We start from the raw sequence: 25,401 nt of genomic DNA, 5'->3' as shown, positions 1-25,401 counted from the left end.
CGCATTAACAAATGAAGACGGATTGCGTATGATGACACAAGTCGAGTTTAATTCACTATTTTGCCATAAGGGGAAAGAGCTGAGGGAGAGAGATGTATCGCGAGTGTTGGAAGTTAACTCAATATATAACAAAGCCCAGAGGTGTGGCTTTGATCTTCTCTTGCCGAGAGTTGTGACATCAGGAGGCTACTTCGCACACAATAGCAATGGAAAATAACTTCATCTCACAGTCTAAATAGGGAGCTCTTGAAGTCCCTCTAGAATCTGGAAAAGCAAGAAGATGAAACAACCGGATGAAATTGTGTTATTCTTCCCTGATGTTGAATTCATTTTTTACATGGAGAAAGAGCTGCGTGCTGCTGACTGAGACCTGTGTGCATTGTAAATCTCTTATCTCTCTGCAGCACAGGTGGGGTCAGCTGGTTTTCAGTGCAATCAATTCAAAATGTCAGCCGAAATTCTGGTTTATTTTCCACAGTTGGAACATTTAGTCTCATTTATTTGTCAGCGGGTTGGATATATGTCGGGCCGGGATTCCTGTCCCCCCTGCAAACTACTCCTTCCTGCGGAGCAAGCTTTTGTCAACTAGCCTGATTCCTGATCCGTATTGGCCGCATGTTTCATAAGAACTATAGCAGCATAGAGAAATCCGTGCTTTTTAAACATTTACATTTTCCATCATTTCAACTCTTCTTCAATTCTGTGAGCACCTCATGTCTTTTGTGTTAAAAATGACCTGCCCATGACGATAAATCTGCTTCATTGAAATCTAAATTCCAGTTTGTATGAAGACACAAGCTGTCACTCATCAACAACCTCTGTGGCTTCATGTTTTTTTTAGTCCATATAAGACAGCCTGTACACAACTCGTTTTTTTACACCAAATACACATCACAATTGTTTTCTTTGCCTGTTATATTCAGTTGTTTGCTCAAGACTCCTCTGAGCCACTTCCTTTGGCAGTGTCTATACGGTGGTGGGTGTGTGTCAGGGAGGGAATGAGAGAGAAAAACACCAGCTCTCCAGCTGATGCTACCTGTGTGTTTGTGTGTGTGTGCACATTAAATAGCCTCAGGTTACCTTCCATGCTGCAGAGTTACTGTGGACTCAACAATCGAGAAAACTGTGTGCTGATTTTTTACACAAAGTTAGGAATGGCAGGAATCTCTTCTGCAAAAGCCGCAATGACTTTCATGATTTCTTTTCTTTTCAATTTCTTTTGGCTGAAAGTGCCGCGATTGAAGATATTTTGAATCGGTCTCTTTGTCAGACTCATTCACTCTTATTTAATTCCAAATGCTTCAGAAAACAATCAATTTGAAAAGCAGACAAATGTGTTTCTTAACCTTGCACCAACGATTATATTGGACTCCAAACTCTCGAAAGTCCGATCGCCTCACTCATTCATGTCCTACAAAAGGAGAGCGCCATGTTCCATTTTGTGCATTACTTTAGTTCTTTTGAGCAAAACTGTACAATTCTGTTTGGGGCAGAGTCACAAAAGTGATTTGCAACCACTGTATAAATGCAAATGTTGGCAGCATCTTTTAGTACATTATTGCTCACAAATTGCAGAATAATTCGTAAGTCCTGCAGGGATCTCTCATGCACATGTATGGGCCAGACATGAAGCATTTGTTTAATTTTGTTAAAAGTGTCAAAATTGAAGACCAGAGAGGAAATAATCTCACGGGACAAATCGCAGATTGCTTGTTGGTGGACAGAGTGGAAAAGTGGCCACATGCAAGGTGCGATCTGCAACATGCGATTGCGTCCTTTCTTATTGATTTTTGACACGTTAATCTAATCCAAACGCGACCCACACCACCATGCAGCTCACGCAAAAGCTGTTTAAAACTAACTCTCCTCTCTGTGCGCTACATTCGTTACATGCAGTTTGTTTGCAGTGCATGACTCTGGTGCCGGCCTACAGGGCACTGAAGGGAGCTGCGCCTCCTACGGTACCTCCAAGCTACGGTAAAACTCCACTCTGCAGCTCAACCACCCCATGCCTCTTGGCGACTGCCCGCCTGTCGCTCAGAGGACCCTGTGCTTGCTCATCTCTTCTCTGCTCTGGCCCCACAGTGGATGAATGAACTTCACATTGAAGTCAGAACAGCAGAGTCACTGCCCATCTACCGCCGCAGGCTAAAAAAACCCACCTTTATAGAAACAACACCCACACACCATGCTTGCACTTACTAACGTCTTATTTCCTCTAAAACTGGGAGACAAACTGGAGCTCTTGTTCCTTTCGTTGTAAAAAAATCTCTTAAACAAATGCAATGTAATGAATTTGATTCTCAATGGCAAGGTGAAATGAGGACTCCTCGACTTCTCCTTATAGTGAAAGGTTTAAAATAATCTTGTCTGAACCATTACATTTGTGTGACTAATAACACTCATATAGAGAAAGAAGGACATTAGTGAGTTTGCTGACACAATAAATTGGGAAGAGGTTGATCTTGAATGATGCTGCGCAGTGATAATAGTCTACTAATGATATCACAATAAGAATGCACTTTAGCAGCAAAGCAGTAAGCAGTGATTTAAAACATCCCAAGGCATCCATTGAAAGTAACGAATGAGAAAAGTGCTGAAGGAAATAGTAACCAGATTCCAGCAGATCATGGAGGCCAAATAATGTGTGGGAGGACGAAGGGTAGTGCAAAGTACAAGGTGATGATGACTTATGTAGGTAGTTCCTTCAAGGATACTAGATTGTTGTTAGTTTTAACTGTGTGCTTTGTTGCAGATTGTTGGCGGATTCTTCAAGGCCGGAGAGCGGCTAATGATCAACAGCCGATGAGAGAAGTAGCACAAAGGGGAGTGGGACCTTGAATGGACATTGTCTGTGACAGAGAGAAATAACGGGTGTATAAGAAGGGGGAAAGAATGGGCAGGGATATGGGAGGATTGAGTTCATGCTAGGATTGTGTTTTATACGTCTACTTCTGCAACCAGTTCTCACTCACAATGCATCAAACAACGCAGGTGGGTCAGCGGCCGTCTGCGTCGCACACAGATGCACAGTATGTGCGTATGCGACTTTACGGACAAAGCAAGTGAAGTAGCTTAAAGAGCGAGATAGTCTTCACAGGTAGAGCAAATACTGTTTGACTCTAATCCTGTCTTGTCTAAAGCACTTTCATGCAAACATGACGCCTCTAAAATATCATTCACTTTCAGTCTAAGTGCACCTTCACAATTCTTTGTCCAGAAGAATATTTCAGATCATACAAGATTTTGTTTTCTTATTCTGTTCTGAAATTGTGCATTTCGATCTGATGAATGCCACCTGTTCACGAAATAGGATCATGAGTATAAATGATGCGCCAAAGATTTCACTCAAAAAGGTTTCACACAAAAATATAAAAGTGCTGCAAACCTCGAAGTCCTGATGTAAGAAATCAGAAGACAAAGACAAAAACCTCAGAGATTGTATTGACCAGCGCCAAACTGTGGCCAGAAATGAAGAGGGAATGATTTGACATGACGTTAGATGGTGAAATACTTGTCCTGAATGTAGAGTTGATTTTTAATTTCAGATTAATTAACTGTAACAAGAGCTAGTTTGTGGCCTGTAAATTGATATGCCACCTTTTTGCGGGTCACAATCTTCCATGTTTTTCTTTTGAGGTTTTCTCCCCCTAATTTCAATTGACTCGCTCTGGTGTTGCTACTTATGAATATCAGCTTATGTGACATAATGAAACACGAACATGGACTTTTTAAGTCCACTTTTTAATTACCTTGGTTCCACAGAGAGTGTCTGGCTGAATCCATGTTCTAATTAAATCACTGGGCAGGTATTCGGTGGATGATACGCCTCTCAGCTGGAGCAACTGCACCATGAGAACTAAAGCAAGACCAATTATCTATACTGTACCTTCCTTTGAAAACCTCAGTAGATAAACGCTTATGTGACATTTAAGTATTTATGAGGACGATGTGAGAGGGCTGAACCTCGACAGAGTTCAAATAACACTTGGATTCAACATTCAAAAGACGCCTGCCCCGTAAATATGATCTCAGCCACTCTGCTTCAGCCATGACTTTTTATTCACGTTGTTTAATAAATCATCAAAGTATACAGCTGGTAATAAAATGCTTTATATAAAATTCATACTTGGGGACGATGGTGCCACTTCAACAGAATAGATAATTATTTTATTTCACCGAGAGGAAATATTGCTTTCCCTTCTGGAGGGGAGGAATGTAAAACTTTCCGTCTCTTTGCTCCAATTTATGGGTCCATTCGTCATTAAACAATTACATAGGCAAAGAATTCAATTTCCCTCCCCTCATTTCTTCTTTCATGACCGTGTTTCCCAGAAAGGGCAAAAACATAATTACAGAATGCAGCAACACGCTAACAAAGAAATATCGACTGTTGGCTTACTGGAGAACATTCGGTGTGAATTGTGAAAGGGGTTTGTTTCTGTTGCTAATAACGTTTCCCCTCCATTATCCTGGAGACGCTTTTCCCCGCTGCCTTGCTGTGAGAGAGGTTTATAGTTTAATAACTCTTCTCCAATCCCATAAATCTACCTTTTTGTTTTGTGAAAAAAGACAAAAGAGGTTGTCTTAACTTGCACATCAACAATGATGTGACGTGAAGGAGGTACAAAGGGTGTGCCTTTTAACACGTGCCAAAGGATTGGAGCATTGTGTTGCTGTCTTCCACCAAAAGCTATTTCATGCTACTGAATGTCCGGATGTGTGTAGAAGATGCATAGCGGCACATGCACGTCTTCCAGTTTTGCAGCCAGCCACAATTTTTGGACATCGGGTTGGAACTGAAGTCGGCTCACATGGGAGCTCATTTGGCAGAACCAGCCTGTCACCGGGGAGCGAATGAAAGCTAAACCTAATGAAAGCACACACAGCCAAAACCTGCTAACATCTGCCCCAGACTTGCAGTTACAACCAGCTCCACTCTCTCATCAAAGCAAAACCACACAGCTCTCGTTTTTTCCTCACTTGAGTCGCAGGTCTATATGATCTTTTATGTTTCTTTGGCTCAGGGGCCTGTAGGGCTTGGAAATGGTGTGTAATTCAAAACTTAAGAGATCTCAGTGAGCAAATGTGGATTTTTAAAATGTATTTCTTTAAGAGGAATTTTCCTAGCATTTCTTTTGCAGATAGTACAGAGACTACAGAGATAGACATAAACCCTCCTCATCCGACACAGCTTATTCATTCATTCACAGCCAATTTACTGTTCATGTAAATTGCTCTGGTGTGTGTGTTTGTGTAGGGGGGTGCACTTTGTTTGTTTTGTATCCTTACAGCTTCTTAAGGGATTCCTTAGAGGTACTTTAGAAAGCTTCTCTCTCCATAAGACTACTAGTTCTACTACTGCTGCTGTAGAAATGCTGTTTGTCTGCTGGCGGTGGGTATGTGGGATGTCTTTTGTTTGCTTGTTCCATTTACCGCTTTAGTCCAGAGTCAAAACAAATTAGATGTAGTGGCACAAAATTGTCAAATACATTCTTGAATTTGATCTAGTCCCACCAGCATATCGACACCTCTGCCCTCATAAACGTTTGCTTGTTTTGTTTGTGTTTGCCCTGTAAAGCGTCTTTGGGTATCTTGAAAAGCGCTATAGAAAATCGATGTAGTATTATTATTATTATTATTATTATTATAAAATTAGGATTAAGTCTAACAATCTAGTGTCATCATCAGGTCAATATTTTTATTTTTCCAATCGTTTGTTTTATCACCAAATAGCGGTACAACTAGTAACATCAACCTCAGTTTGTATTTGGTGCTAATTAGCAAATCGTAGCTTGCAAAACATGAACCTAATAAAGCATCAAGCTTGTTGAACGTCAGCAACAACATCAGTGGCTGCAGACTCAAGGCCCAATGCTAACGGCCACACTCATTAGAGGAATGCAAGCATAGGGTTTATTAAACACCTTATTCATCAACTAATTCTTTTAATTGTGCTTAATGATGCTGCTTTGACCTAAACAAGTAGCCTGAATTGACTATTTGACAATTGCCTCTCGTCCACTCTGTGAACCAAGAGCCTGGAAAACGTTAAAACCAGGCAGTCAGTGTATCAATTCTCTTTTTGTAGCATTGTCAAGGTAACGTAATATTTCTTTGCAAAGTGCTGTCCCATTCCTATTTGCACCATTGTGAGGCTGCGAGGGCTCACACTCACGCACTTACCAGTTGACGTCAGTTAAAGGTCTAGTGTGTGGGATCCGGCGCCATTTGCGGTGAGATTGCAGGTTGCAACCAACTCAAACTTCTCCCATGTGCCAAGCGTGTAGGAGAACCACTGGCTCCGTGAAGATGACCTGCTCCGTATATAGATATAAACGCCTCATTTCAAGCAAACGAAAACACAAGAAATCTTTGTTTCAGGTGATTATATGCTAAATAAAACATACTGATTAATATTATGTTCCATTTCTGCTAATACATCACCCTAAATGCTACGCACTTTACCTGTAAGTCCATGAGGTTTCAGGGCTTTAAGCCTTGGAGGTAATCAAAGAGGGCCATAGTCTTGTTCTCTTCTTCTTAGCTGAACTTCATACTTATACTGTCATGTATGATTCAGATTTTTGGGGCATTTTAGTTTAAACAACAAAATCACAACATAAACCAGTGCTTTTAATGACATACCACAAAGCTAACATAAAATGTGATCAATCAATCAATCAATCAGCGTTCGGGGCCTGTTAAAAAACTAAAGCTTGGGAACCACTGATGTACTGTAAACTCATATACACAGGAACATTATGTTCTTCATTCTTTATTAGGTAAATGGTGATCCTTATGCGGTCACTTCAGTAATGATGGCTGCTTTCTACAAAGGCAGAAGGAAAGAAATGAAAACTGGAAAAGCGTTTTTAGCGATAAAGCACTTTTGTTATTAAAGGAGTTCCCGAAAGTTTGGAAGTGTTTGACCTTTTAGAAACCGTCTGTCATCTTCAATTGTAATGACTGAAGCATTTAAATGATCTATTTCATTGATTGATAGGGATATGCCAGACTCTGAAAGGATTTTTTATGTGCAGCTTGAGCCAATAATTGTTCTATTTCAGTAGAAACTGCATTAGTAATTTTAGGCTGAGAGACACCCATCTGTTTGGCAAAATGATCCTCACTAATGAGTGTGAAAATAAAGAGTGGTCAAATCAGTCAATAACTGATAAGAGCGGGACAAACAGCTGCACATTGCCAACAGCTTTTCACATCCAATCAAAATGCATCAATCAAAATGCAGTCAATTAGTATAAAGAGGTCTGCATAACAAAATGGATTATTGTCACTATCCCCATGGAAATGCAGCTTACACATATTAAAAGATCCAACACCTTTTGTACACACCTCAGTACCCAGAGTCATTTGTATAACTCTTTCAAATAATTTAAGATGAAAGGATATAATTTAGAAAAAGTACAAAATAGTGCTTTGAGTGCATTTGGGACCGTATACTATGTTGCACACTATGTGCAACCAAAGACCTTTTACAAGAAGAAAGACAGAAGGCACTACTTTAGGGGCCTCATTTCTACGAGGAATACAAAGTGGTTCTCACAGGTTCAGCGAAGAAAAACATTTTTCATATAATTTGTCTAAATGAACGCTCTGGACGTGGGCAGTGCTGACCTACAAAGTTAACCTTGTTTCTTTTTTTCCCCTATTTTTGGAAAACATGTAGCATTTGGTGCTCTGATTTTCTGAAGCCTTCCATGGGACTACAGGCTCAGAAACCAAAGATACTCTGTGGCTCTTAATGAGACTGCACAAATGAGGGACAGTACAAGAGATGCATGCCTTGGGAAAAGAAGCGGGAAAAAAATTCAATAATTTCTGATGTGTCATACAAGTAGATTAAATTGCTAATGTCTGCAGAAAGCAATTACCGTGTATCATCACCACAGTCTTTTTGCAAGTGTTTCCTAATGTATGATTATTAACACCATATCTTTGGATAATAAGCCGTTAATCAGCAGTTGATGCAGAGTTTTTATTACTGCACTTTACATTTCTATTCAGTGGGTGCATGATTCATATTGAGGAACAATACAAGAAACAGTGATGCAGGTAATGAAGGTCTGCTATGGTGATTTGATCCAGATAACTTTTCTAGAAGGGCGTTAAGACCGAATTTCTGCACATATATTCAAGATTTCTACTTTTATACATAGCTGATTTATGTTTTGATATGTGATAATGAACATGACATAATGTTTTGTCATTATGACATATGATTGATATTTAGAAATATGGCTTATGTTATGTTTATTTTATTTGATATGGACATCACAGTAGCATTATAATTGTAACATACATGTATGCACAAAGCCCAGATGCACTGTGTTAAGTGTTTGTAGCAAAATGCTAATTTACAACACCTGTCCATAGTTGCATTATTATGCATTATTATGCATTGTTATGCATTATTGTTGTGATGTACTTTGTCTCCAGTATACGTTTTATTGAATTGTTTTTGTCAGACTTGCTATAGAAACTTAAATATAGCTGTTGCATAAAGCTTCCCTTTGAGTGACTAAGACAGCCTGTCGCACAATGCATTATGGGTGAAATAAGACATTTCACAGAGGAACAAAAAAGGTGAATGTGACAGTAACTCCAGAAAAGGTAAAACAGTCTTTAAAGATGTTAAGAAACAATACAAGGATGAAAAAATGTATGGATAAACAGTTGAAATAGTTAACTAGCTAAACGACCATAGCAACAAAGCTCTCACCTCAGGCTTAGACGGGGGAGAGGTGTCTTAATATTTATACAACAGACAAGCTTAATTAGACTAGTCTAACCTGACTATCTAAGACCAGTCTAAGGCCAAGACTAATCTAAAACTAAGTCTATGCAACTGTCTCCTGGTGATTAAAAAGAGGATGAAGGCACAGTAAGCTTCAGTGATTGTATCACCTTATTTTGACCTCATTTGGCTATTTTCAATTAAAATCAATTCCATTTATCTATATAGCGTTAAATGATAACAGAAGTTATCTCCAGCCACTTTTCATATAGAGCAGGTCTTGACTGTACTCCATAATTTACAGAGACCCAACAATCCTTTATGAGCAAGTAATGGGGCAACAGTGGCAAGAAAGAACTGGACTTTAACAGTTAGGAACCTTGGAGAGATCCTGGCTCTGGGTGTGCGGCCATCTGCCTCGATCGGTTTTGTTAAAAGCGAGGAAGAGAGAGAGAGAGAGAGGGGCGCAATTTTAAGAGAGAGAGACACGCAATTTTAAAGCAAGTGTCGACAGCCTTATGCATACACACACCACCTGTTGGCAATTTACAATAAGTGACAACATAAAAAGTAATTGGTGCTCAGTGTGTGGCCATCTTCTGTTCAAAATGTACCACTTCCATGACCAACACCTAATTTGATTGTGCTTTCCCCCAGCAACTATTGCTGTTTCAGAAACTGTACAAGGGATCAAGTTTTAGTTTCCTTGATTGTTTCACACACTACTTTAGAGAACATTCTCATGTATTTATAAGTAACTCAATTGGAAAAATTTGTTAGTTTTTAAATCAATTTGAATGTATTTTTTTGTTGAGAAAACTCAAATGTAATGTGCAAAACTTATGCTGACCTGTATGCACTGTGTAAGTCAGAACTAGTGGGTGGTTCACTATAGTTTGCGTGAGGCAATTACTGATTAAAGCATACATCAGAACAATTTAATGGTTCTTGGGTAACATTTTTTCTTTTTTGTAGCATAATATACAGTTTTACTGGAGCAGTTCCCTATGACAAGTAGGCTTAGTACATTTATGGAAACTGAATTGAAATGCAATGGCAGAGATTTTTGTAATCCAGCTGTGACTTCAATAAATCTATACAGCACAACAGTAAATGTTTGGTAATGTACTGTCATGGGATTGTCCATATTGTTATACAAAATATTAAAGTTTAGCAATACTGAGACAGTTTTCTCACACATTACTGTCATCAAAATGAATGAACTTTATAGGGAAGTATTACAGCTGTGCATCATTGCATGTTAGAATCCTTTAATATATTGGTATTTTTAAGTACGGTATATGTAAGTAATAACATATCTCATATTTTTATATACTGTCATGTTGTACCAAATGGTGGACAAGTCACATTTTTTTTAAAATGTTTCTGAAAACTTAAAGACCTGGTCATGAGTTCATGAATAAAGTACAAATTCCTTATGTCATTGCTGCATGTTGTTCCATAACTCAATACTCGTAAGAGGACTGTGATGTCCATCATTGAGGCTGAAGATTTCATTACGTATTAGCCATTTAGTCAGACTCATTGGTACAAATACATCTTCATTTATTTCACATACATTTTTTTTTACTTTTACTTTGAAGTTTTCACAATCTAAATGATTCAACAACAAAATGAGGAACTACCACAACAAAGTCCAAATTTCCTACTGGGGAGAATTATGCAAATGTCACTGTAGTAAAATTGACATGTATTTTGCCAACCAGCAACGGTACAGTTAAAGTAATAAAAAAAGAGACAAAAATAGGACAACGAGGTGGTTCATAGGTACTTTGACCAATACTGGGTCACCGTTATGTTAATCCAAGTGAACAATGTTTGAGGACTGATTTTTGTAAAATGCTCAACATTTTACATAAATAATATCTTTTTTCTTCTTTTTTCATTGATAAATAATATATATTTATTAATATCTAGGAGTCAATTGGGGGAGCGGGGACATATAATCACCCATAGAAGCCCTTCCTGAATCCATGGAATCTTCAAAAGTCTGAAGAATGTTCTTGCTGAACATATCGGGTATATCAATTTTGGCTAATGCATCCCATGAATATTGCTATGAATAGTTCTTTTGAATGAATATACATGTACATAATGAAGCATTAGGTACATATATGCAAAGTATGGAACATAGGAAATGATGGTCTGTTTCATTGATTTGTTCAGTGAATAAGCATGGCGCAAGACTAAACAAAGTAGGTTAATAGCTTAGTTACAAATTTGTACTGTACATGGTTCAGCCAAGTCTGTAGATCCAACCCAAAACTGAAACGTTCTTCTTTTGGGCATATAAACTTCAAAAAGCTGATAAATGACACCTATTCCCTTCAGGTCCCCATAGCGGCAACAGTATTCACTCCTTATCCATGTTGAAGAAGTTGCCCGCAGGCAGTCATGTCAGAGGATGTCCTTCTACGACTTTCGGTATTTAAGAACACAGTATATTCAAGCATTATGTCAACATCCAGTGATTTAAGATACTGCTCATCTTGTTATGATGCCCCAAATGTTTTCACTACCACTCTCCCTGAAGCAGTGGGAAGTTCAGTAGTCTGATTTTCAAAAATACATTGTACTTTGGGCATTTCCACAGTCCAGAATCTTGGATCTATAAAATAAGTTACATCATTTTCATGTTAAAACGACGAGGACCAGCTTGTCCCTCTGTGGAGTCAACGTTAGTGCCGTTAGACTTTGACCGAGGCACATATTCAACATCGATGTTGTTTTTATGTTTTCCTTTCCCTCTGCTCCAAACGAAAAGAAGCAGGAAACAAAACAAGACCACTCCCAAGAATGTGAAACAACCCATGGCAGTTGACACTAAAATAGTCTTTAGGTCTAAACCGAGGGTCACACCGGCCGTGGCGTTGGCAGTGGTATTGCTGGGATCTGTGTAGTACTGGGTCCTGTTAGCATACAGTGATCCCAGACTTTTCACCGCCAATGAAGTCATCAGGGTGTCATTCCCAGCACTGTTGGAGGCAAGGCAAAGGTACACGCCGCTGTCTTGCACCTCTGCTGACTTGATCTCCAGTGTACCATTGTTGTGGACGGTAACTCTTCCATGGCTCCTACTTGTCAGAACTCGTCGACGTGGGGACAACCAGGACACCAGGGGCCTTGGTGTTCCTTCAGCACTGCAGCGCAACATCGCCTGCTGGCCCTCATCCACAGTGATTGTTTGTGTTTTGTTCTCACGAATTCTTGGCTTGGTACATGTCACGTAATAAGACAGGAGAGTCTCCTTAAACTCTTTAAAAGGCCTGCCACGAATCCCTTCAGGTGTGCTGCACTCTGGCTGCGATTCCCCAAAGAAGATGGAGTGCCTTTTCTGTAGGATCCACATGAGACGACAGTCACACACCAAGGGGTTGTTGTCAATCAGAAGAACCTCCAGAGCCTCAGGAGACTGAAAAACACCCTTCTCCAGTGTATCCAGTCGGTTGTGAGAGACATTAAGGACTTTGAGTCCCCGCAGGCCCTGGAAGGCATACGGTTCAATGGTGGTTAACTGAGTTCCAACCAGATGGAGCTCTTGAAGCCGTACCAGTTCCATCAGCATCCCACCTTCAATGTGCCTGATGCGGTTGAAGGACAGGTTGAGGTTTGTCAGGTAGGGCAGATGCTTCAGGGCTTGGTAAGGGAAGGAGGATAAGTTGGTGTTGGTTATGAACAGAGCGGTCAGGTTTAGGCCATGCAGGGTGTTGGCTGGCACATGGTCAAGAGAATGCCAATTATCAATTTCTAAATGCCGCAGCCGGAACAGCTTTTTGAATGAGTAAGGATGCAAAGTGCTGATGCTGAGGTATCGTAAATGGAGGCTGACCAGGTTATGCAGGTGGGAAAGGGCCTCAGTGGGTACAACTGTAAGGTTGCACCTTTCTAAGGTTAGCATCTCCAGGCTTAAAAGTCCACTGAATGCACGGTGAGAAATGTAAACCAGATCATTGTCACCCACTTCCAAAAACTTCAGATTGTGCAAGTCCTGGAACATGTAATCCAGTAGGATGACGATCTTGTTGTCACTTATATCCAGTTGGGTAAGATTTGTTAAGCCTGTGAAGACGCCCAGAGGAATGAGCTTGATACGATTGCTCTTGAGACTGAGTGAGTGCATGGTAAACAGGGCGTTAAAAGCTCCAGGCTCAACATAACTGATAATATTTCCACTGAGGTCAAGTTCCTCAAGCCCAGGAAAGGCAAAAAAATCATCAGGATTGATCATTGTTAGCTTGTTCTTACTAAGGTCCAGGATCCTGGTCTCGGTCGGGATGCCATCCGGGATGGTGGGCATGCGCTTGCGGTGACAGACAACTGCCTTGGTCTGCGCTGAACACTCGCAGCGCGAGGGACATCCCAGGGTGGAACCCACAAAGACAGCCACGAGGGCCAGTCCCAGGAATGGTTGCCAGCATGAGACGACCGTGTGCAGCATGACTTTGCTCATACAGTCGACCATTCTGTCACGGTTCTGCACAACAAGAGGGAAAGAACAAAGAGAGAAAGAGAGAGGTTAGTCACTCAGGATGGGCCTGGTGGTGGCTTTGGAAGTAATGTTAGTTAATATTACAAATAACATGACAGGACTGGTAAAGAGCAAAATAGCCTCAGGTGCCTTTACTAGTATTGTGTATAATTGGATAGACCTCGCTGCACACAAATTTCACATTCCTTCCATCCTCTTCCCATCTACTTACTTATTCAAATACAGGCTGAACTGCTGCACTCCATATTTTGGCTGGGTATTTCTTAGTCTTTGAATTAAAGAACATCTTTCTCTTACTTCTTCCAGTTGAATATGTTTACTCTCTTTGTTTTCCTTTCACCCATGGGATACTGATTAAGGCACAACAGTGCTGGTTAAAATGCTTCCCTGGTGTGCGTTGGTACATATTTTGATTTTCACCAAAATCAAATTATGTATGTGTCATTGTATCCCTTTAGATAGTTTTGATAGTGTATACTGCAAATCTAAGCCAGAAAACACAACACATATCAGTTGGACTCTGTGCAAACATGTTGCATCTCTACTAGACATGGTTTTGTTTTTTCACACGTATCACCAGTCTCTGTCGGACATTATTAAAAAAGATACTGCACTCTCTCTCCCAGAAGAAACCATTCCAAACATGCTAAAGTGGATGAATGAAAGAAATCAATCATGAAAAAAATACTTGGCACTTTATGCAGTTCATGGACAAGTGTCACCGAACTCAATCAACAAAAACAAAATGGTTGGAGGGAATCAACAATTACCACAAAGGTCTCAAATGCCAATAAACAAAAGGTCTGACATTGAATATTTTTAATCCAATTTAAAAACTGATTCAAGCAATATGCAAACAAATGGTGGATGGACAAAATCAATTATTCTGGTAATTGTTCCAAATCCATTCAAATGAGTCCAATGGCAAAAGAGAGTCAGCCTACCTGATAGATATTTCACCTTGTAAGTAATTCAAAAATGAGATAAAAATCTATCAATTTACTCCATTGTCATGCCAATGTTTTACTCTTGATCAATTTCAACATCCACTTTATAAAACCATGTCTTGGTTGTGCAAGGCTGCTACAGCAAAGCAAAAAAAATCATTATGCAGCATAAATTAATAAAAAAAATAATTATTTTGTCTACTTTCTGTACTTTTGCAGTGAAAAATATTGAGATTAGCCCACTCCGTTTTAAGTGACCTTGCTGGAGGTGCACATAGATAAATTAGGTGAGATATATCTGGCTTCTTTTGTACATGTGGCTCACCTATATATCCTTTTAAAAATAATATATGCAAATCAAAATTAAATAATATTTTCGTCTATCCTGACGAATGGTTCAACAAACCCCTCAACCTTAAAAATACATTTTTTCATGTGTCAGACTTTAGAGGGTTAAAACTCCACCTGGTCCTTCCTAAATCTACTTGTTATGCAGTTGTTTCCATGCCTACTCATATATGTATATCACATAAGCACCTGCTCATACATACCACATGAGGACATGAAGATGAGCATATACAAAATTAATGCACTGCTTGCCACAAACGGACTAGGTGAGAGGTTGCAAAGATTGCAAACCATCTCTGCCTCATTTGGTGTTTCATGGGCTGAGCTAAATTTAAATCAGGAGAGGAATAATCTGAATTTCTCCCCAGGCTTTTAATATGCATACAGATTGTGGTACAAAGATAATATGATGGCATACCCATCAAAAGAGAAACAATGATATGATCTTAAGCATTCCTGTTCTACAATATATCTAGATGGTGACACACAAATCTGCTATAGTATTCATCTGCATGTTGTTGGCCTGTGTTTTATGTTGTTTTTAATCCTATAAAATATTTGTATGTATTCATGGCATTTGTGCATCATGTGTTGGCATTTGTATCAGTAACTGATATGGATTGTTTTTTCCGTTTTTGCTGTCTCTACTTCCCCCTTGCTCCACTTTCTAAAAAGCTATATCGCTATGGTTAGTGGGCACCGTATGTCTGGCTCTCGGTTGCTGCTGACTTGGCCCGTTTAAATGTTCAACGGCTTTCTAATGCAGTTCATTGGTAATGCAGAGCTACATCCTTACTCCTTGTATTAAAAGCGGTACCTCATATAATGCTCAATGTTCATGGGAACATACTAATTGCCTGAGTCTGTCTTCTCAGTTAACTATTATTGCTTTAATTTTGGGAACCAATATGGGAAATATTTTTTAGTTTTCTTGATATCCATGAAGGGCTGGATCACAATTTATTTAAGCTCTGACCAAAATGTGTTTTTGGTATCAAAGTATCGAAAACTGTTGGGTACCAAATCTTAACACGGTACCTGATTTTATTAATCATTTAGTTGATTTATTTTGTATAAAATCAAGGCAGTATGATTTCTATGCAGCGGTTTGTGTAAACCCAAAATTAAACATAATTATAGTCAGTGTAGTCAGGTATTAAAAAAACCTGTAAACAACACTCAATCCTAGTATTCAGTGAAATACTCAATGATTAAATCAATAAAATTACTTTGTTTAATGCAGTGTTGAAATGTTTCTAGATGGCCAACGTGATTGTGCCACTCACACACACACACTTCTGTACAGGAGGTTTTTCTTGTGTCTCCCTCTGCAGATTCCTCCCACATAATAACCACCTTAGGCACACACACATACACACTGTCCACATAAATTGCAGCACCATATGATTCAATGGTTTACTAAGAGGGGGTCTAATCAGAATAATGATTGGGCCTCTTTGTAACAGAATGTAATCAGAGTAAGAGTGAGCCTGCGATGTGACCCCTTCACCTGGGCACTGCTGAATGAGAGAAGCATAATGCAGGAGCATCATTAGTGGCACCAGCTGAAGTGTGTCCCATGCAGGAGCACATAATCCACATAATAGGCAGCTGCCCTAGGGCAACTTCTGCAAATAAAATCCTAATTATCTGCTCATGTACGGTTGATGTCTATGTGTGAGTATACATCTCACTACTTTTATTTTAATGTCCCTGATCATTTGACCAAGAACAACATGTAATGAATGTATCGTGTGTATTATTTTTGCACTGATTCATTGTGTGCTGATTGTGCCCTTCAAAAGAAAAGACAAAATACAGGATGGTACATTTTGTGACCGAACGTATTCAATAGCATGAAAAATGTCCATTTTCTCTAACAAAAACACTTTTGATTTTACCATGGCTTTTCGGCCCTGAAGGAAAAAAATCCTTTTAGCAGTGTAGCTTTCATTTCTGTAAACGTCTCTGATTAATATGCATAACTTGCACAATGTAGAGACGATGTGAGATCAAGGTAAGAATGTGGTAGCAGAACGAATATGTGATGTTCACCAAACAGATAGAAGTAGCAAAGACAACCAGTCTCTCCACAGAGATCTCAGTAGACCATGATATATTACAGCCACAAAACAAAATGAAAAATCGGTCACACAAGCCAGTTGAAGCTAGGGTGGGTGTGTTTTGTAATTTCTTTTGTTATATTTGTTGAAATTCTGTAATAACACCGTCATTATTGCGCTTCACTAGAGGCTACCGCAAACTGCTAGCTTGACAGCTGGGAACACTCACAACAACCATATTCCTTGTTTACATTCATTAATATTATGTTAATGTTGTGCAGTGATAGAGATTTACTTCATTTGTTTATCAGTAACGTGCCTGTGTTTGTATAAACATAAATAGTAAATCATTTAGGGTGAAGTAATCAGAAGTAGTAGTATAAAGGCAACATTATAGGCCTACTCTACGCATAGATTATAGATACTATAAATACAAAATATATTTTCTTTGATATTCTTGTCATATATAGATACATAATGATGATTGCTGGGTAATATGTATGCTGACATTCCCCAATGTGAAGTATCTGTTTGATCATGTGATGAGACAATACGATGGTGTGTGTGTCTGTTTTATAACTAGTAGCTCGTGTGCACTAGGGGCCGTCATATTAGCGGTCACTGGGGCCAATCCTAACTACCTCAAGCCACTCGTTTATGGTCGTAATGATAATTCTCGGGCAGTGGCTTTGGATGGAGGCCTGTAGGAATGGGCTGGCAGACTTGGCGACTACCTGGTTAAATTTACTTTTGGAGCTAGTGCTGCTAGCTACTTTCATCACTGGGCTAGGTTTTTTGGTTGGATCATTTTAAAATCTAGCGAACTATTGCTAGTTTCTCCAATATGACCTACCCAAGCTTTCCGAATAACTTCAAATGCAACAATTTGGAATATAAATTAATATAAAAAATATTGACCGCAGGGAAATTTTTTCCCAACATATCCCCCAACATTTCCATTTCATGTCAATATTCTGGAAACTCCCAGTGACATTCAGTTACAGTCCTGTGACAGCAGAAATCCTGCAATGCACTTAGAGATAAGACTGCACAGTTAAGGTGTTTCTGTAATGTGGCCCCTGACCCACATTAGTGCGGGGTTGGACCCTAAGAGGGGGAGGATAACAACTAATGGTGTCTGACTCAGCATAACTCAGTGAACAGCTGTTGCGCAGGGGTGCCGAGGTCGCCTGCGCAATGCCATCATCCCAAGCATATACACAAGTGGCCCAATATGAATCTCAAACTTTTATAAAGCATGTCATAATAAATTATGACATGCTCTTCCACGATGACAAATATATGAGAACATATTTGTCTTGGCTCGTTTTTAATACGCACACAGTTTTCTTTTCCCATCACAAACTAATTTCCATGTGAATCACTGAAAACATGCGGGGCTCGTCCGTCCCATGATGCCACTCTTTACTTTTCAACACAGCCTGGGGCTAGCTAGTAAGAGGATGAGTAGGGATGATGTTTGTCTTTAGTGGCAAAACACCAGCCTGAATACGCTGTTAGTCATGATTCCACTAACAAACAAAGGCTTATATTACCTCACACTAAATATTCACATTAATTACAGGTATATTTTCTTTTTATCTATCTTTTTGTCAGACTAATAAAGCTTTGTGTAGCTTTGACCTCTCTTGACTGGGTGTTGAGGTGAGTGAATGCTACAAGAGGATTTATCAGACAGAATTCGAGAGGCGAGAGGGGAGCTACTGAATACAGGAGATTGCAATCGCTCCCCGGGCAGTCAATGGATATCTTCCGCAGGGTCATTGCTGAATTTCTGTCTCGGTATCTTTCTTTCGTACAACCTCACCATGTATTTCACTTTTTAACTTCTTGTATGTGTGTGTGTGTGTGTGTACCATCCCTAATTGATATGTACTTTTTTTGTGTCGCTATTTTTATGTCACACATTGCTTAAACTATTCATTATTATTAAAAATGTGCTTATGTTATTGTTACTGTACTTGGATGTGCGAGCTTCACTGTGCAGAATGATGATGTATGTGCAGAGTTAAGTGGTAGAGTCTCCACATTTGGAACAGATTTTATTACAATAACTTATCTGAGATATAGGATCTACAGTATGCAAAGTGGTGATGATAGAATAACAAACAAGTGCATGTGAAATTTAAAAGGTTAAGTCAGTAACATTGTCGATTAAAAGGGTGGTAAATTACTGTGGGTATGGCTCATTTATTCAGACTGTAAAACCTATGGATGTGCAATAATACAGGGAAGAAATATCACAGTTGTTTAAAAGTAATGATATGCACTAAGTGAGTAAGTTTGATTTGAAAACTAAAAACAAGACTAAAATGCTATAAACACAGTTCGCAAATTATGATCTTGTGTTGCAAAGTCCAGCATCTTGGACATAAAACTTGTTTACAGTATACGGTGATTTCAAAAGGAAAGCCTGACAATTATTTATTCATTGATTCTCTATTATGGGAAAAAACAATAAAAATGAGTTCACATCCTGCTTTATTCTTTTACTTAGCTACATTTTTACGCATTCATGCACACAGAAAAACAGCAATACAAAAGAATATACAGATATATGGTGATTTTAAATACAGCACGGAACACAGCCGTGGTCCCTCCGGTAAACATTCTCTTCCCTTGAATCTCCTCTGAGTTACTGCAGCCAGAAACTCCACAGAAACATGGTCATTTTAATTGGAACAAATTAAATCTAGCAATCATGGGTCAGTTTGCTCATCAGTGTCTCTCCCCCTGCCGGGCAGAGTGGACACCCACTATCAATGTTTGATTTCAAATTATTTACTCACTAATTACCCCAACAGCTCCAGTATGGAGCGAATATAATTATGCTAAATGATAAATCAAATCACTCAATGGTAGACCTGACTTTACAGGAGGGCTGCTTGTTAGACTGCAACATGATCTTGGCAACAGATGGTTTAAAGTCTGACTTAATATGATGAGACGCAAATACATTAAGTGTGTCTTGAAATCACAGTTTAACTGCTTATGAGTTATTAGTACTCTTAAAGTACTTTTTAAAAATCACGTGTTTTGTATTCATTTGAATACAGGCATCAAACCTGTTCATCCGTTAAAGGACTATATAAGCAGACAGTTCAAGAGCGAACATGAAAATCAAATTTGGCATAATACAGTTTTTCCGCACTAGCAATGACACCGTTTGTCACTTTGTAACCACTGCATTCGGTTTACGCTTACTCTCTTAAGCCATAATCCTGGCAAACTATTGGTTGTAAACATTTTGCTTTGGCTTTCATCTGAGGGGTAAGTTTGAACACCCTGAATGCTCACAAGGCGCTTCTTATTTTGCTCAAGTAGTTTGAGGATTTAGATAACAACTTGGCCTCTGTGCAATCAACCAATAAAAAGCCACTTGTGAAATTGGCCTGCCTCTATCTCCTCTGGAAAGGTTTTCAGACTGTGTTTGATGTGGCCCCCAGGCACTGATCATTGCACATAATGTGATTCCTCTTCGCACAGAAAAGCCTCCCTGCGTTTATGGTGGATGGTGGGAGACAGTTGCTTTCTTTACCCGGCAATTATCAACACCCCGTAAAAAGCATAATCAAAGTGTCAAATTTTTTTATTTTGACTTGGAGGATGGCTCCGGAGGAAGAGCTTCTTTGAAAGGCATGGGCAAAGCCAGGGAGGAATAAAGCAATAATGAAAGCAACATTATGTGTAATCATGCAGAGAGAGAATGTGCTACATACTGGGTGCTGCAGTTATATGGCAAGCTCTCTTGTACATTATCATCTGACACGGGCTGCCCTCCTGTCAATGGGTCCAATCGTACTGTAATTGGTTATAATGAGGAATGAATAATAAAGGCGACTCCTTCAGAAAGTGCTAAAAAGGAGGGTTAAAAAAAAAACTACTTCCACACAGCAGTCCTAAAATCCATTCAAGTCAGAGAAAAAAAAACTGTTCACCACTCTGACATGTGCACAGATGTTTGCATGGTAAGTGTAAGCACTATATGCAGTATATAATCACTGTTTTCCCTGTTGGGCAATTCAAGTTTTTGTGGTCAAGAGATAGTTAATCTTGCGTTGTGAAGACAGCAGAGGACATGCAAAAGCAGTGTTTGATGTCTTAATTTCCCAGATAACTAAAAAATAACATCAAATCCTCATAAGGGTCATTGTAAGGGAAAGTTATTAAATCATCATTTTATTTTAATGAGGCTTATATCTTATAATGATGCTACCCTGAAGGAGAGGTGTTATTAACTTGCAGGTTAGTTCACAGTCACAGTGTGTAATCAACCCACCTTTTCAAAAGAGCATCGCGAGTAATCAAATGGGATCATAATGAGAGGGAAGAGACTACAATGCTCTTGGCCTTATCCATTATTGAAAGGATCTTTGTAAAGTGCAGAGAGGCTTTAAGGTGCGCCTGCCAACGTGCAAGATGACACTGTACTTCTTTAATAAACCACTGCCAATCTGACTTCGCGTGCAACAGAAAGCCTCCTCAGGATGTGACCTGGATACGATTACACAACTCAGCCCCCATTCATTTTTCCAAAGACAAATTATTCACAGGAGAAGACAGCAGTACTTCTAATGGTAGAAGCAGTAGAGGAAGTATTGTTCCGTTTTTACAGCTGTTTTCATAAATCGGAATCGGTGTAGCAAACAGTATCATTTTCTAACACACACACATACACACACGATGCAACAGCAAGATGACTGTAGTCATATGACGAGGGCTTTGGGACCTAAAGCCCTTAACAGCGAGGATCAACAGCCTTGGGGCAATAATAGGCCTCTGTGCACAAATTGCCCTTCTGCTTGGCTTGCAGTGCGAAGTCAAAGCTCAATTAATCGGTGTTAATGAGAGATACACTTGGTAGATTGGGTCAGTTGCTCTTTTCTGTGTCTGATAACCCTTCGTTTGGGAAGGAGTCTAAACGGCCGCATCAAACAGACGGATTTCCATTCATCCAGCAAGAAAAGCCTCTCAGAGAAGACAGTTCATCTTATGTTTAATAGCTATTCAAATTCTGAACTTTGGAGACAAGAAGGAGCTGGAAAAAGAAAGAAAAGGTAACCAAACTTGGTAATTAAATGTATGAGGATAAAAATACAATATATGAAAGGAATTAATGAGGTCTGGGGAACAGAGCATTGTCATTTCATTACACTTACAAAGTGACAAGTGAAAAAGGAAAAAAAAATCAAGCAATTTGTCAGTTCATTAGAGAGCAATGTGTTGCGTATTAAGAGTTTTAATGTGGTGTATTTTTCCCAGTTAAAATGACATCCACTCTCCACTCGTATTTAGTCTGACTCAAAGGATGTAAACTGTGGGTGTAGGCCTGCTATTGGCTGCGTATTTCACGCATCATCTCCTCCCTACCCACTACTGTACCTGCTATATAGTGCTGCCCATGAAGATTGTGATTGGTTGAAAGAAATACAAACAAGCCAGTGCATTGTTCCCCCATAACCAGACTGATAATGGGTGCTGACACAGCACTGTGGAGATAGGTCTGGCTATGAGAGACTACTCCCTTTAGACTCATACAATTTAAACATTAATGCACCTTTATATTGATATTGAGGTAAAGCTATTGTGCTTTATGGTTCTACTTAAGCTGGTCGGACGGCTCTCCAGTGAGAAGTCTTTGTTCCTTCGCTGTGAGTGGGACATTCAGGACAGAAACCTAATCTCACACTAACAAGGGGAAATAGTCCAAATAGGTCATGCAAATCACCCAATGAAACAGATCTTTCACCATCCGCACCCTGACCACCACTTAGACTGATAATGTCTACTATATGTAACACATGTTCTGTAACACAAACGCTAAATATAACATGTAGCTCACTAGGCTACTCTTTTCTGCAAAAATCAATAACCGCATCGGACACCATCATCCCAGTCATACGCGGATTTATATGGATGAGTATATTATAGATTAGTTATAATATGAAACCACCAACGATTGGGACTTAACTACAGTAACATATATGATGTTACAATGTACAACTAGCACACAGAGTGATTTAGGTTTGACATTTTTCATTTCACATTTCAGGCAATGCTACAGAGATAAGTCAGTGATGCCTAGAGGGATTTTCTTTTCTTTTTTCCACCTGCTGCCTCCACAGAGAGATTAGCCCACAACAGCACCCCCGAAGCTGCGAGGAATGCTATGTTTTGCTCATGGGTTCAACCAGCAGTGTGTGTACACACATGCCAACAATAAGGCTTGAACCTGGGCGCTGCAGGTGTGAAGGAACTGCTTCTTAAATCATAGCAGACTGCTGCCAGTAACAGGTAAAGAAAGGATAAGAGTCAGACAGGAAATGAAGAAAGATGAAGCTCTCCTGTCCTTAATCTTCTCTTTCCTTTAATGACTTCATCATAAAGTTGCACAACCAGCAAGACAGCCTCACATTTCTGTCACTGATCTCTTATAGTTTCACTGACCTAGACTGTTTTTTTATTCAGCCTCACGTCTAAAGAGCATTTTTAAAAGGGTAAGCAGAACCTCGAGTGGATTTCTTCCCTCTCTGCCTTTGAACCGAAAAGCCTTGAGATAAATTGTGTGTGGACTGATTAAAATGCATCTGCAGCAGCCTTTAACACATTGTGTGGGCTCATGAGAGCCCTTGAGCCCCCCAACCCCTCCACGTCTGGACAGCCTACATCAGGTCTGAGTGGTACTATGACTCAACCACAGGGACAGTTAAAGGTGACTGGCAATCCCCTTTTACCCCTCCACCCACAAACCTCATTCTGGCCTATATTCACATCTAAACATTTCCATAAAAACTAAAGATACCATATAGCATATACAGCCTGAGCTAAAAAAAAGTGCTGCATGGTAAAAACAAAACCCCAAAATAAGGCAACCATATCAACAATCAGCCATAATAAAGGAGGACATGTACTGCTGACTGCATACATGCCTGGAGCAGAAATTCAGAAAACAACAAACAGTATTACTGCAGCATAATGAAAGCATCATGCTTCATATTGCCAAAAGTGCATGAGCTTAGACCAAGTACCGTGCTGAGAGGGTGCTTTTCAGTATTAAGACACTGCAAACATCTCATAGTCTTACGCATTAAAAAGGTATTCCATATGCATTTCCAGCTTGATACTGTCACATTATGCACACGCTTTAAGAATTTACTAACCAGTGTTGTCATTTGTTTATTTAGCATCATTCTCAGGTCTTCAGCGCACTCACGAGAGACCAGTAGGCAAGAAGTATTTTATGCCCAAAATAACAGATAACACAGAAACTACAGAAATTATTCATAACGTCGGTAGAAAGGAACACATGCAGCTCCAACATACCCATGCGTCCCCGTGACGTCACAGCGGTATTTCAGCACACTTGGCAGGAAATCTTGTACAAATATCTGAAAGACATCTCTCCATCTCTTCCTCTAAATCAAAATGGATTCACAACTTCTTGTTTTGAATCTCATCTCTTGTGCCATTATTTACCTGCACATGTGGTGCTTGTTCCTCTGTGTCTCCCTCTTTGTCTTCCCCTCTCTCCCTCCTCTTTGGTTTTCTCTCTCCTCACCCAATCAAGAGATCTGGCCTATGACCTCGAAAAGCTCGATGCCATTAAACTCCTTTCAATTCTTCGGCTTGTAGCGCCTCGGAAAAGACAATGTAGCCCTTAATATCAGCCCTTGATATCGGCTTGCATAATTTCCTCTCTCTTATAGTCTTAGTCATCTTTAGAAAAAGAAAACCCCACATGTACGATTATTTCGCTTTTCACTGGCATTTCAAACACAGTCAGGGGAAGCGTAGTGGTGTATTGACTGACTTCAATGGATCTATTGTGCGGCTGATGTGTCCAGCAGTATGCGAGATTAGCCTTGGAAGACAGACACAGAGGCATACACAATCTGCGGGTGGAGACATTAATAAGCATAACGCAAATTTTCCAAGTCATTTCCGATGTGATGATCTGCTATCTTTACAATTACATTTTTTGCTGTAGAGTTTACAGCCGTAAAACATGGTAGAAAGTAGAAGACGATGCAGATGTTCAGTTGTTTGCATTTGCGTATGCAGATAAGAAGCTCGGCTACCACTGCTGATACAGAAATGAAAAGCTGGGGAAAACAAACAAATGGTTACGCAGTTAATTCCACTCAACTTCCCTGTTCTGATATTACTTTAGTACACAGCTTAGTCTCAGGTATGATGGGTGTATGGTGGGGTATCACAGGGTTGGTGATGTCCATGCTATTGCTGCAGATCTCAGTGTGGTTAATGAACTCCCAGGTGACAAATCAAAGCAGGCGTTTGAGTGATTTGGCTGCTTTTATAGCTTGCTGTTATCAGCTATCCAATATGGCTCTCCCATGGGATTATAGTCATATTATATTATATTATATTCAAAGATAGCTTTATTGGATATTGACCAGGTCACGTGATTCAGTTGTTGTAGAGCAGCAGCAAAAAGATAAAATAAAAGATACAGCAGGTGGTAAAAGAAAAAAAATCACCGTCCTGCTGATACTTGCCTGGAATGCCTCAGTCAATATTGCATTTATGTGGCTTCATGCTGTTCCTGTTCATTTCAAACTCTGTGGGATGTGTTTCCTAAAGCTCACATCATGTTTAGAATATCAGTGAAATTGTTTGCCATCACATTTACCCCCCTGATCTATTCCTGCTTTCCCCTGAGCAGCTATTAAGAAGCCTAAATAGGAGACATGTGCTTCAGCTGTGTGTTAGTATATTCAAACTTCTATAGTTATT

General features: G+C 39.6%; 1 protein-coding gene across 2 annotated transcripts; it reads right to left on the bottom strand.

The window, feature by feature from the left end:
* Window positions 1–11,399: 11,399 nt before the first annotated feature.
* lingo2 (leucine rich repeat and Ig domain containing 2) lies at window positions 11,400–13,820 on the bottom strand. Of its 2 annotated transcripts, XM_076103510.1 has the most exons (2): window positions 13,799–13,820; window positions 11,400–13,219 (listed from the first exon to the last, which is right to left on the bottom strand). In XM_076103510.1, the coding sequence occupies exons 1-2, from the start codon at window positions 13,818–13,820 to the stop codon at window positions 11,400–11,402; spliced, it is 1,842 nt and encodes a 613-aa protein (XP_075959625.1). The 2 variants fall into 2 exon arrangements, with proteins under 2 accessions (XP_075959625.1, XP_075959624.1); XM_076103509.1 differs by lacking the exon at window positions 13,799–13,820 and having other exon boundaries at window positions 11,400–13,241.
* Between the last annotated feature and the right edge of the window lie 11,581 nt (window positions 13,821–25,401).

This window comes from Anarhichas minor, unplaced genomic scaffold (genome assembly GCF_050575085.1).
Source record: "Anarhichas minor isolate MPS153535 unplaced genomic scaffold, ASM5057508v1 ptg000028l, whole genome shotgun sequence".
Classification (NCBI taxonomy): domain Eukaryota; kingdom Metazoa; phylum Chordata; class Actinopteri; order Perciformes; family Anarhichadidae; genus Anarhichas; species Anarhichas minor.
Note: the sequence above shows the minus strand (reverse complement) of the source record. Positions and strands in the feature narration are given on the sequence as shown.

Bases quoted from the DNA above. Each gene is read 5' to 3' on its own strand.
- lingo2 (XM_076103510.1), bottom strand. From the start codon at position 13,820: ATGTCTAGTAGAGATGCAACAT. The intron at 13,220-13,798 runs GTTTGCACAGAG...GTATGAGCAAAG, and splicing joins GTCTAGTAGAGATGCAACAT to TCATGCTGCACACGGTCGTC.